Source organism: Euleptes europaea, chromosome 9, assembly GCF_029931775.1.
Source record: "Euleptes europaea isolate rEulEur1 chromosome 9, rEulEur1.hap1, whole genome shotgun sequence".
Taxonomy (NCBI): domain Eukaryota; kingdom Metazoa; phylum Chordata; class Lepidosauria; order Squamata; family Sphaerodactylidae; genus Euleptes; species Euleptes europaea.
The window spans coordinates 59,429,915-59,442,638 of NC_079320.1; the positions used below are offsets into that span (position 1 = coordinate 59,429,915).

General features: G+C 42.8%; 1 protein-coding gene and 1 long non-coding RNA gene across 2 annotated transcripts in view; both read right to left on the bottom strand.

Moving 5' to 3' along the window:
* LOC130482358 (uncharacterized) overlaps window positions 1-7,747 on the bottom strand; it is a 30,272-nt gene extending 22,525 nt beyond the window's left edge. Inside the window, exons 1-4 of the mRNA XM_056855066.1 lie at window positions 7,137-7,747; window positions 6,359-6,498; window positions 4,978-5,106; window positions 876-1,207 (exon numbers count right to left, since the gene is read on the bottom strand). Coding sequence (XP_056711044.1) covers window positions 876-1,207; window positions 4,978-5,106; window positions 6,359-6,498; window positions 7,137-7,747 — 1,212 coding nt within the window. The remainder of the gene's footprint in view (window positions 1-875; window positions 1,208-4,977; window positions 5,107-6,358; window positions 6,499-7,136) is intronic.
* Window positions 7,748-7,972: 225 nt separating this feature from the next.
* On the bottom strand, window positions 7,973-11,157 carry LOC130483061 (uncharacterized). The gene is made up of 4 exons (XR_008933513.1): window positions 11,050-11,157; window positions 10,668-10,791; window positions 9,949-10,158; window positions 7,973-8,017 (listed from the first exon to the last, which is right to left on the bottom strand). It is a non-coding gene; the product is annotated as an uncharacterized LOC130483061 (long non-coding RNA).
* Between the last annotated feature and the right edge of the window lie 1,567 nt (window positions 11,158-12,724).

The following is a 12,724-nucleotide window of genomic DNA, read 5'->3' on the forward strand; positions in this document are numbered from 1 at the left end:
TGGAGCTAAGAGGACTGCCCTGCTATGGCACCTAGTTCCACTGAGGCCCATGTAACTGTTGGGGGAAGGAGGCAGAATGTCAGCTCATCTCTGGGCTGAGAGGTGGTGTTCTAAGCCCAGCCCTCAGGGAAATTTCTTTGTTTGACTACAGCAGGAGGTGCTGAGCGTGGCTGTGCTTCGGTGTTTTCCTGCTTTGGTAACTGTTGGTGGCAGCCTGGAAGAAGCAAGCCAAATGCTGCTAGCTTTTCCCAAACCCAAGGGGGGGACACTGAGGGTTGCCAACCTCCAGGTACTAGCTGGAGATCTCCTTCTATTACAACTGATCTCCAGCCGATAGAGATCAGTTTCCCTGGAGAAAATGGCCGCTTTGGCCATTGGACTCTATGGCATTGAAGTCCCACCCCGCCCTCCTCAGGCTCTGCCCCCCAAATCTCCTGCCGGTAGCAAAGAGGGACCTGGCAACCCTAGGGACACTCACTCACCAGGTGAGGAGAGGGCACATGGATTGGCAACACAGCTGCTCTTCCATCTTTCGGATGGTGAGGACACTGGCTGCCCCATAACCCAACTTGAAGGGGCAAAAAGAGGTAGAGACCATCTAAACACTTTGGTAGGAGCAGCAAACGATGTTCTTGTCTGCTGGTTAGGGCTGGCTTGGGAGCTAAGGCGAAACCCCCTCTCCTTATTATTGTTCTGAAAGAAGTACCTGACAACAATAATAAGGTGTGCCTTCCCACTTATAAAGCCTGCCACATCCTTGAAGACAATATAGAATTAGAATTATTTTATACATTTTAAGGCTCTTGATTGCCTAAACAAATAAGCAATCATTGTTGAAATGCAAACGTTTGTGTGATTAAGAAAAAACAACTCACCTGAACCATGTGGTTGCCACTAAAAAAAACCAGCAGGAGCTGTCCATTCATTGCAGATGTTAATATTGGAGTATCTAAAAACTCACCGGATGCATATATTATTCTTTCTGAAGGAAGATCCCAGATTTTAATGGTGGTCTTGTCAGACACAGCCACCAACCTGTCCTCCAAACAAACAGCAATGGCACTGATATTCTTTCCAACACCATGCAGAGTAAAGATGGCTTTGCCGTCCTGCAAATCCCACAATTTCAAAGTTCCATCACAGGAGGCTGTTGCAATGATGTGTTGTTTCTGGGTTTCGCCAATTGCTGTAATCTTGCCAAGATGACCTAGCGATTCGTGGGAGCACAATGATGAAAACAGTCTCATTGGCAGAGCCCCCCCCCCCCGCCCAGTTATTGTTGACATTCTTTGGTAGCTCAGATAAATAGGTCTCTTTTAAAAGGATGTTATTGCTGTTGCTGTCAGTTCTTTTCATTTCAATAGACAGAATGGATGCTTTGAGAAGATTTGTCCTAGTTCCTTGAGCAACAATTTCTAATCTGGTGGGCAAACTTCTCATCGAAGTGAATTCCAAAACACTGGGGTTAGTGCTGAAAATGCCCTGCTTCTGGAAGATGCCGACTTTGCATCCTCCTGAGATAGAATCTTGAGCAGGGCTTCTCTGGCAGATCTTAAAGAGCAGGAAGCTTCATACAGGAGAATACGTTTCCTTAGATACGTTGTGCCCAAACCATCTAGAGCTTTAAAGGTCAAAACCAGCACCTTGAATTGTGCTCAGAAACATATGGGTTAAAGTTAGGGTTGCCAGGTCCCTCTTCACCACCAGTGGGACGTTTTTAGGGCAGAGCCTGAGGGGGGCAGGGTTTGGAGAGGGGAGAGACTTAAATGTCATAGAGTCCAATTGCCAAAGCGGCCATTTTCTCCAGGTGAACTGATCTCTATCTGCTGGAGATCAGTTGTAATAGCGGGAGATCTACGGTCACCACCTAGAGGTTGGCAACTCTAGTAAATGTAATGGTGCAGTTCCCAGAGCAATGGTATAATAACCTAAGCATAGCTGGGCACCTGCATTCTGGATCAACTGACATATCTGGACTTCAAGCGCTGCCCTGATACAGCACATATATAACTTTAATTTTCAGTGGCTGCAAAATGTGATGGGCGCGTGACAGGCCCTGACATAATCATGTGAACATGTGCAGAATTAATTCCATATAGAGCTTAAACACATCATGCAAACTGAGTCACTGCAGAGGTTTGTGTAATGAAAAGCCTGTCAGCTTACGAAAGGCTGACAGAATGCTCTCAAGGTCAGCTCTATCAAAAGCTAACTAAGGTTACTCTGGCTTTGTCCTTGAAGGGGCAGCGCAGGGTACCTTCCCTTATCAGTCCAGGGTTGACTAAAATCACCTTTCTGACTCAGCTGCCAGATGTCAGAATCTCAAAGGCAGAACACTAGTCCTTTTCAAGGTCTTAATAGCTGAAACTGTGCTTAATATAGCTTAAAGGCATTAAAGTTCTCTTAAAGATATGAGTAATACAGTTTCTTGCTCTTCTGTAATCTCGCTAGAGGCAATGCTACTAACTACTGTAAACAAGACACTTTGCAAGTGACATTGTCAGCTATAATTGTGTTTTATGAGTTATATAGTTAAATGTTGTGCTACAGATTTCTAAGTAGTCTCATTTAATGCATATTGTCCTAACAAAGAGGATGGTATATAAATTATGTATATAACATGATCATGTAACTCAGAAATTAGTGTTTATACTTTAAGCAAAGAGGAGTGAAAGGAAAGGAAGTCCATATTTGGACATAAGACATCAGAAGACATGAGCAGCTGCTTACCAAGCCATTGCTGCACTGCTCCTGACATCTGATAAGAGGAAATAAAGGCACCCCTCTGGAAGGATAAGAAGGAGGGGATAAAGGAGCTTTCTTCAATCTTAATGGGTCTAGAAACAGTATAAATATAGTTACAGTACTGCCAGTACTTCAGAGTGTTATTACTGGCAGACTGCAGCTTTCTGGAGTAACATGTCTCCATCTCAAAAGGCTTGAGATGTAAAACATTGAAACTCTGATCCTTGCGTGGACAGCAGTTCTCTGAGGTATCTTGAAGTATCAAGATCTGGATATTTCAACATATCTTGCTTACAGTCTTCTTGTGGGACTGCTCTATTCCTAGAAGGGAATGGAGACCCTTAGAATTCCTATTCTTTGAATGGGAATCTAAGTGCGGTAATCTTTCCATATATTGGAACACTGAGAGTCCATTAGATTTATGGATTCTTACCAACTAAGCCTATTTGGCTTACCAATGCTAAAGAGCATCCTGAACACAGGGCTAATAGCTAGACCTCTGAGATTGTGTCAGAACGTCCTCTACTTAACAGAGGGACTTCTGAACCTCCTCAGAGCAAGAGACCAGAGATGTTCCTGAAGGGAAAGGAGACTCTCTGTACTCTGTGAGATATGCACAATGCTGATACATTGTACAGTGCATACACAGATTGGCACAGTCAAAGAGACTGTAAACAGCTTTAAGCTAACACATAGTATTTATATATTCAGCATTGCTGTCTAAAACTAGAAAGAGCATGCATAGCATGTACATAGACAATGCCTGATCTTAATGATGATCAGTAAAGAATATTAATAGAAGTCTTTAAAGGATTCAAGACTTAGCAAATACAGATACTCTGGGATAACTTCATATGTTCTCATAGAGCTTAGATTCTTAGAGGACTCCAGATGACACAGATGACACAGCAAGGTATAGTGTGTCTTCTGTACAGAAATGTTATGATGTTTTGAATGATTTAAGTTAGGATGCTTCTAACCAAATCTTTCTCCAAAGAATTAACCATATTTTGACAGGATTTCTGTAACCTTATATTCTGAATGAAGGTGCATTGCACTAAGGATACTTTATGAGTATATTCTGACTAAGATACTCCTTTATGGAGGCATAGAGAATGTGAATGATTACTTGCTACATAAACATGTTTAAGACTAATGATGTCTATCCTTATATGATATTTTATGGCTTTGCAACTAAAAAGCATATATTATATAATGTAAATAAATGTGTTTCTCATATACTTCTACTCTTGTCCATTATTATAAATTTATTGGCGTGTTCAAGAGATGTTCTAGGAGCAATAACAAGTTTCTAGGAACCGTTGATTCCGGTCTAGTGGTGTCTCGCTGAATAAGATAACATATCCCTTCTCAGGAAGGGGTCCTTTCTAAGAGTGTAGGCACTTAACGGCCCGAACCGCGACAGGCGTAAACACATTCATATGCTTCAAGAGATGCATGAACACTGCTTCCTCACATGCAATCCCATGCTACAGCTGCTTCTGTAACTGGCCCATTAGCACTCAGCATGGTACATGCAAACAGCTATTTTTCAGTACAAGATGCCTTAACCTGGTGTTAACCTGGTATTGCAGTGATGTTAACACCAGCCACTGACTTATGTATAGGGTTGCCAGGTCCCTCTTCGCCACCGGTGGGAGGCTTTTGGGGTGGAGCCTAGGAGGGCGGGGTTTGGGGAGGGGAGGGATTTCAATGCATAGAGTCCAATTGCCAAAGTGGCCATTTTCTCGAGAGGGACTGATCTCTATTGGGTAGAGATCAGTTATAATAGCAGGAGATCTCCAGCTAGTACCTGGAGGTTGGCAACCCTACTGATGTAACAGCAGTAATGTTTTTACATATGTGCTTCAATGGAGAAGATGTTTGGAAGTGAAATCAGTGTCAATAAGAATAGGATGGTGTTGCAGACAGGTTGGTCAATACAAGCATGCAGGAAAGAGATGGAATTTTTTTTAACTCAAAGTGTAAAAATGACCAACTGGTTTTCTAATAGTGTGGAAAAGAAATTTAAATAGTGAGGATTTGAAACGCAGTACATTAAAACTATATACTTGTTAGAATGGACATAAAGGGTACCATAAACTTAAATTTATTTATTTTTTAAATTCTTAACTTTTACTTTCTTTTTAGACAACTCCTATAAAAATCATGCTTCTTGGAAGAACTGCAAAGAGTAGCAATTAATGGTTCCTAAAAGATTAACATTCTCACCTGTCAAAAGATCACAAAGAAGTCCACCAGGTGGTATCAGACAAGATGTTGAAGGTACAAGGACAGGAATGGAAGACTTCAGGCATTGAGACAAAAGGGCTGGCAGATAGAGATATTTTTTGGGATCACCTGAATCAACAGGGAATAATGTGTACCTGTTATTAAAATGAACGATGTGAAATGTCAAATGATGCAATTTTTACTCATGTCTGTTTCACCAGTCCAGTATTGCAGTTTTGATGTTCAGCCTCTTTAACAGTAAGGGCTGGCTAACATTTTGCCTTTCAACGAGAAATGACCATTGTTTTCCTTCAAGAATTAAAGGAACATTTTTAATAGCTCAATGGACGAATTTACGGCAAAATGGCAACCTTTATATTACCATTACTCACGTGCCATTTATTTATTTACTAGAAATAAGAAGTTTAGAGAACTATTCTACAAACTACTCAGCGAGCGTCTATAACAATGGCTATATGTTTAAGACGACTGATATTATTTTGATTTGACAATAGCTTAGACTGTGTAATGCTCGGAAGCAGAAATAGATTTGATTTCTTGTTTCTTTCTTCCCCTCATTTCCCTTCTTTTTTGTATCCCTTTATAAAAATTAACAAAATATATTTTTTTAAAAAAAGAATGAAAGGAACACTCTAAGGAACTTAATCTTACACAACTTGAAATTAGTGTGTACATTTCTAAAGTTTGTATTTCAAAACCACTTTTGGGGTTCTCCCTGACAAGGCCTGGCTATAAATGTTTATAGGTCAAGTCTGGGCAACTATTTAGCTGAGGCCTTGCTTAGTTGGCTCACTATTGTTCTTGCACTAGGATTGTCAGGTCGCTCCTCAGCGTCAGCAGTAGATTTGTGGGGTGTGGCCAGCGGCTGTGATCGCAGCACGTGCGACGTGCCAACATCACATCCATCTAGCAATTGCCTCTGAAACTCTATGGTCACATGTCGCACAGGTTGTGCACGCATGCCAATTGTGGCCCTCCTCCTCTGCTGGCCATCTTCCGCCCGCCAACCAGCTAAGAATTGGCGGGCAGCCCAGTAGATTGGCGGGCTTTTGCCCACCCCCACCGGGCAGTTGGCAAGGCTATTCGCACCTCCAGCCTGCTGGCTCTTCTGACACCACCACTCTTCTTGGACAAGCAGCTTAACTGTCATAGTAGTGAACAATTAGGTGTGGGACAGCCCTTTCCACCTGATACCTAGAACCAGTCACTCCTTGACACTGCTGGTACACAATCCTACAGGACTGTAAATAACATTTTGCTTTCCCAGTGGCCCAATGCTGACAAATAGTGACTGTAGCTCAAAAAAAACAACAGAGTTAAAAAACAAAAAAACAAATCCAAATTTCATATATTGCAGTACCTGGGGCGACTGGCTTATCTGCTGCCACAATCTGATGGAGGCGACCTATGAACTGTGAAGCCATTTGACTTGGGTCTTGAACTAAAACTTTCCTCGATAGTTTTACAACTTCACTTAATAAGGTTAAATCAGGAACAGTCCTGTTGAAAGAAAGATTCATCATGTTCGTTTTTGAATTTCTTTTCTCTCTTATCATGTGCTTACATGTAAAAAAAATTTTTTTTAAAAAAAAGGCAAGATGAAGAAGAGAATGGAAATTAAATTCAAAGCAACTTGAATGTAATGCAATTGGAAGACTCATTTGAATGTAACTTTGGTTTAAAGTGGATTGTTAAACAGCAAAATTGACTGAAGAAGTGAGCTGTGACTCACAAAAGCTCATACCCTGCCAGAAATTTTGTTAGCCTTTAAGTTGCTACTGAGCTCTTGCTCTTTTCTACAGCACAATTATCAGTTCTATCATGTTAGATTAGATGCTGATAGGATTTCAGATGTGCTGAGTAAATAGGAATGTGGGAAATATTTATATTCCACTGTTCTCTCCCATGGAACCCCAAAGGTCTCTTAAACATCATTTCCCCCATCTCCATTTTATCCTCACAACAACAACCCTGTGAGGTAGGTTAGACTGAGACAAAGAGGCTGGGCCAAGGTCTCCCAGTGAGCTTTCATGGCAAAATGTGGATTCGAACATGGGTTTCCCAGGTCCTAGTCCAGCTCTCAAACTGCTACACCATGATGGACAGATTAAGGCTCTCTTCTAGTGCTGTGAACCCACCTTTCTGTTTTGATGGCTGCTTGGAGGTCCTCTTCTACGCTGATAATTGACAAAGCCTGGGATTTGTGCAAAAGAAACTCATAATCAAACAGACATTCTTTTATTAGAACAGTACTATTCTTTGCTTTGATAAGGTGATACGGAGTCCCAAGGAGTTTTCTCTTGTTGAATACGTAGCTAATTTTGGATTCCTTTTTCAAAACCCAGGCTAAAGGCTGAAAAGTAGACACTTCGCTGTATTTTCTGAGATCGTGTGACATTCTGCCTAGGTAGTAGTCTGCAAAAGTAGCATGTAGTGAAAGCCAGGAATCCTGTGTTTTGAGGTATCTGTCTAGGCAGACGTGTTTCAGAGATGTATGGGCCCAGCTGAAAACATAAGTGTCGTCACTTCTTTGCTCTTTTAGGTGCTCCCCAAGGTCATCCAAAAGCTTCATCCACAGTACCAGAGGGAATGCTGAAACAGACACATTTTGGAATTTAGCTGTTTCTTGAACCACCGCCTCATCCATTGACATAAGATCAAGCAACTCTTCCTGTGTTATACCATTTCTTGAAAGTGTCACATAAGCGGCCACCTTTTTCACAACTTGTTCCCCATGGGATTTTTCCATTCTGCTCAGGGTTTGTGCGTACAGGTCAGGTATGTTTTGAGGAAGACACACCTCAGTCTCTGGACTGAACGATGCCCATGAACAGGACTCCTTATAAGCACAGGATACATAAAGCGGCAGTGGGCAGGCAGTACATGCCTCCATTAAAAGAGTATGTTGGTGACGAGAGAGTCTTCGGCAATCCTTTTCTAACCTGCAGCTGATTATCTCATTGATTTCTCCAGATGTTAAAGGAGGTATTTGTAGAATGTTCTCTTTCACTGTTCTTTTCTGAAGAAAAGAAACGCATTTCAATTAGCCTTTAAACCTGAGTTAGTTCGGTTCAGACATTGCACAAAAGTATGGTTGAATTAAACTAACTTTGGTTAGTGTACCTGTCTGACTATGGATCAACTCCACTACGGTAACTATGGTTAGTTAGGGTACATCAAATCACAGCTTGGATCCCACCTAAAATTTCTGTTGATGGAAAGATTGCTGTCTGTGGAAGGATGACTTTCCTGCCTCCTCCTGTTGCAGCCCAAAATACCCCCTGAAACACTGCTCCAGGAATAGCTGGGGATGGGGGGTGGGGACTGGAGGTCTGCTGTCTGAATAGGGAAGTAGCAAAACTCACACCCCACCTTCCACATGCAGAACCTTTAGGCGGGATTGACCCCAGGATCTAAAGCCATGGTTTGAAGATGGTTTATTAAGTGCCATTCATCTCAACTAATGACCACTACCTACACAAAGCCAAGGTGAATGTGGCTCCAACACCCCTCATGAGAGGGAGCCCAGTTAAAATGGTCCGCCCACAGAGGCTCATGAATCCTACTGGTTCCCAGAATGCTCTGGGGGATTTTAGGATTTTAAACATGTGCTCTGTTGAGGCCGCAGTAGAAGTATGGAACATAAAGCTCCTTGGAGCTACCAACAAGGTTGCCCCTCATTGACCTCTTCTACCTTTGGGATGACACACAGCCCCCTGGTTTACCACAGAACTGGGTGTTTCTGAAAAGGGTTGAGAGACATCAAGAATGGTGCTGGCAAAGGACTTGTACTGAAACTGACAGAACATGCTACAGAGCTCATTGATATAACTTCTGTGCTACTATAGCCTCAGCTAGTTCACAACCATGTCAACTGTTCAAGGTAGTTCAAGCATCTGTTGACACTTAAATCTGAGTTTTTACTGTCCCCAGAACAGAAAATTAGCTGTGATACTTTTGCCAAGTTTTTTGCTGATAAAATATCAAGAATATACTCTGATCTGAATGTCAGTTGTAATATAAATATATCAAAAGAAAGGCCTAATACACTGCCTGGTCTATTTATGGACCATTTTGACCCAGTTTCCATTATGGATGTTGACAAGATCCTGGGATCTATGAAGGCCACCACTTGTCCTTACCCATCCTGGCTGCTAAAATCATTAGGGTTGCCAGGTCCCCCCTCCCAATCAGCAGGAGGTTTTAGGGGGCTGGGCTGGGGCATGCATGTGATGATGTCACTTCAGATTTTACTTCCAGAAGCACCGCATTGCCACGGCCGATTTAACACTCAAACCCCTGAGTTAACATTCAAACCCCCAAAATGTGGGAGTTTGGGTGCTGAAGCATTCACGATGATGCCCGCCAGAACCACCCACCAGGCAACCCTACTACTATATAACCATTCAGCCTTTTCCTTCTCCACTCAACGATCAAATAGGCATCCCAGTCCATAATAACATGCAAATTGCAAACATGTGCAGCATCAGTTTGCCTTGGGGTCATGCAGGGAAGCAGAAAGGGTTCAGGCCTTCAACCTCCATTGAATTCCGTTACTCAAAACCAGCTCCCCTGCTCTGCTATTAGAAAACTCAAGTAGAACAGATGTGGCATAAAGGCACTGAGGAGTGAGTTAGACGGGCACAAAGGAGACACACAAAGGCCTTCTCTTTCCTATAAAACCTGATATTGTGCCTGTGCCCATGTGGGCGTCCCTCAAGGCAGGCAGGGCTTGAGGCGTCCCTCAAGGCAGGCATACCTATAAGAGCTATGCCAATGATAGAATCAAGCCCTTTGAGTCCCCAGTGCTTTTAGATGCCACTGGACTGCTGGATAATTTTGCTGCAACAGATTACACCCCCCCAAGTTATCACACTTCTCTGTGTTTTTTTTACTCCTTGGGGAAGCATGGAATAAAAAAACCTCCAACCCTATAAAATATAGATTTACCTCCAGTTCCCGTAAGTGGGAAAAACCTGATTCAGTGCACGTGGAAGCAATAAAATACACATTCTTGGGTAGTTCAGTAGGTATCCAAGAAAGATCAGCATCATATTCCTCCGATAATTCATCTATCCCATCCAGGCATATTAGAAGTGGTTTGTCTGGTGTAGCAAATTCCAGCAGGGAAACAAACTCTTCCACCAGTGCTTCAAAATCCTTTTTTTTTTTTTTTTGAGAAACACAGCAAATATTTTACCCAGTGCCAAATAGTTAGGCATTCTATGCTTTCTGTTGGGTCGTGTCAGCTCAGCAGAAACAGTGGACAACGGAGGATTCCTAATGGCTTACTGAATACATAAAACAATACATAAACAACTGAGAGGAAGAGAGTTTTCAAAGACATGCCTGCCCATTTCAGAGATGGGCTGTATTCTTGCCTCAGGTCTCAGTACCTGATGATAATGATGATGCACTTGAGGATTTCTTCCTCCCTCCCCCACCCCCAATTTCTGAAATCACCTGCTAGGAGACAGAAAGGTAATGCCTGGATTCTGTCCTATCATTATTTGACCAGCAAGGTTAGTTCTGTACTTAACCTATTCTGCGGTCACTCAAACCACACTACTTTTTTCATTGCTGTGTCTTGGGAAAGAAGGGGAGAGCACTGTAAAGATTCAGTGTAATCACTCATATGGTTTAGTAAGAAGCAAAATTTAACCGGCTACCTTAGATAAATTAACAGAGACGTTGTAAATATCCACTATCTGATAGCAAAGACTCAAGAGAATCAGTCGGATATTTCTGCTTTCACCAGTGATGCCAATAAATCGAATTACCACTCTGAGGTTCCTGCATTAAAAGGAAAGGACAACAACTCTGAAATAGGTCTTTTTTAGCTACCAGAAAATAAATCTTCTGCTTTTTTGATCCTGGTAATGGCTGAAGAAATCCTCAGAAGCTGTTGGCAAATCACAACCTTAAGAAATAAGAAGATGCTGCTGCATTCTTTCAGACTCTTTGCAACAACTGCGGAGACTCCACTTTTTTCAAGCAGTGTATCTGATGTCCGCCTCCCCCTTGCTGACAATGAACATGAGAGGCCCTTACCCAGAGATCCAGTCAGAAGCCAAGGTGGCTGTTTTTGCTGTGAAAGTACTTTTCCCACATCCAGCTTCTCCACAAATTACAATTAGTCTTCTGTTTGAAGATGTAATAAGATTCTTCAGCTCACACAAAACCGTTTCTCTGCCTACCATACATTTAACCCTATTTGAGAGGGAAATACAAAACAAGTACTGAGTTTTAAAATTTTAGTTGTTACTATAAATCATAGTATAGTGGCTAAGAAAGCGAGCCTGGTCCAAATCTCACTCTCATTCTTTTAATATAACTTTCAGGATGCAAGCACCAGTAAATGACTAGATAAAGTTTCAGTCATAAGGTTTATGAAGGTAAACAGTTAACAGACATCTGTGAATGACTGCTTCTTCTACCAGATGGCCTCCTATTAGGTTTGCCAACCTCCAGGTAGTAGCTGGAGATCTCCTGCTATTACAACTGATCTCCAGCCAATACAGATCAGTTCAACTGGGGTAAATGGCCGCTTTGGCAATAGGACTCTATGGTATTGAAGTCCCTCCCCTCCCCAAACTCCACCCTCCGCAGGCTCCACCCCAAAAATCTCCAGGTATTTCCCAACCAGAGCTGGCAACCCTATCTCCTACAGAGAAACCTTTCAAAGGACGCACTATAATACATTCAAACATGACCTGTGAGAATCAGTGTGGTGTAATGTTGCATGTGGACTGGAAAGTGCCAAATTCCGATCCCTGCTCACTGAATGTCCTTGGGGACAAACCCTCTCTCTCAGCCTAACCTACTCCATGGGGCTGAGGTGAGCCAAAACTGGAGATACATTTTTTTCTGAAAGCCAAAAATTCTTGCTTTTAGAGCATACAGGAGAATGTCGTATTTGTTGTCTATTTCCCCACACACCTGAACTATTACTTTGTTGTAAGTCCATATAACTACCAGCATCACAGGTTGCAGCCACATTAGCATTTCAACACCAGTTTTTAATCAGCCTGTGAATTTCCCAGCTAGTGGTCAAGCAATCAAGTGCATCCTGCCAGAACACACTGTATTTGGCCCGGTTGGCTATTAGCATGCTGTGGCAGCGGTCCTAAAATGCATCTTGTATTGATGTTCCGCAAGCCAAGTTAAACACAGTGATTGGCAGCCACATGCATGTCCGTTGGGTTTGCTGTAGGTCAAGACAACTTGAAGTTGACGTTAGGGTTGCCAACCTCCAGGTGGGGCCTGGAGTCCTCCCAGAATTACAACTGGTCTCCACACCACAGGGATCAGTTCCCCTGGAGAAAATTCAGCTTCTATCCCTGCTGAGCTCCCTTCCCTCCCCAAACTCTGTCCCCCCCAGGCTCCTGGAACTTCCCAACCAGATTTGGCAACCCTAGTTGATAGATACTAGGGTTGCCAGGTCCCTCTTCGCCACCAGCGGGAGGTTTTGGGGGCGGAGCCTGAGGGCGGGGTTTGGGGAGGAAGGGCCATAGAGTCTAATTGCCAAAGCAGCCATTTTATCCAGGTGAACTGATCTCCATCGGCTGGAGATCCATTGTAATAGCTATGGTCTGAGGCTGACTGAATGCCACACTGATGGCATAGTTCCAGATGTTGCTCTAGAACTAATACTAGTACACTTAGGCAGCAGCAGCACACAAATGTGCTTGTACAGCATTGGCATGGGGGGCACTAAGGCATTAGT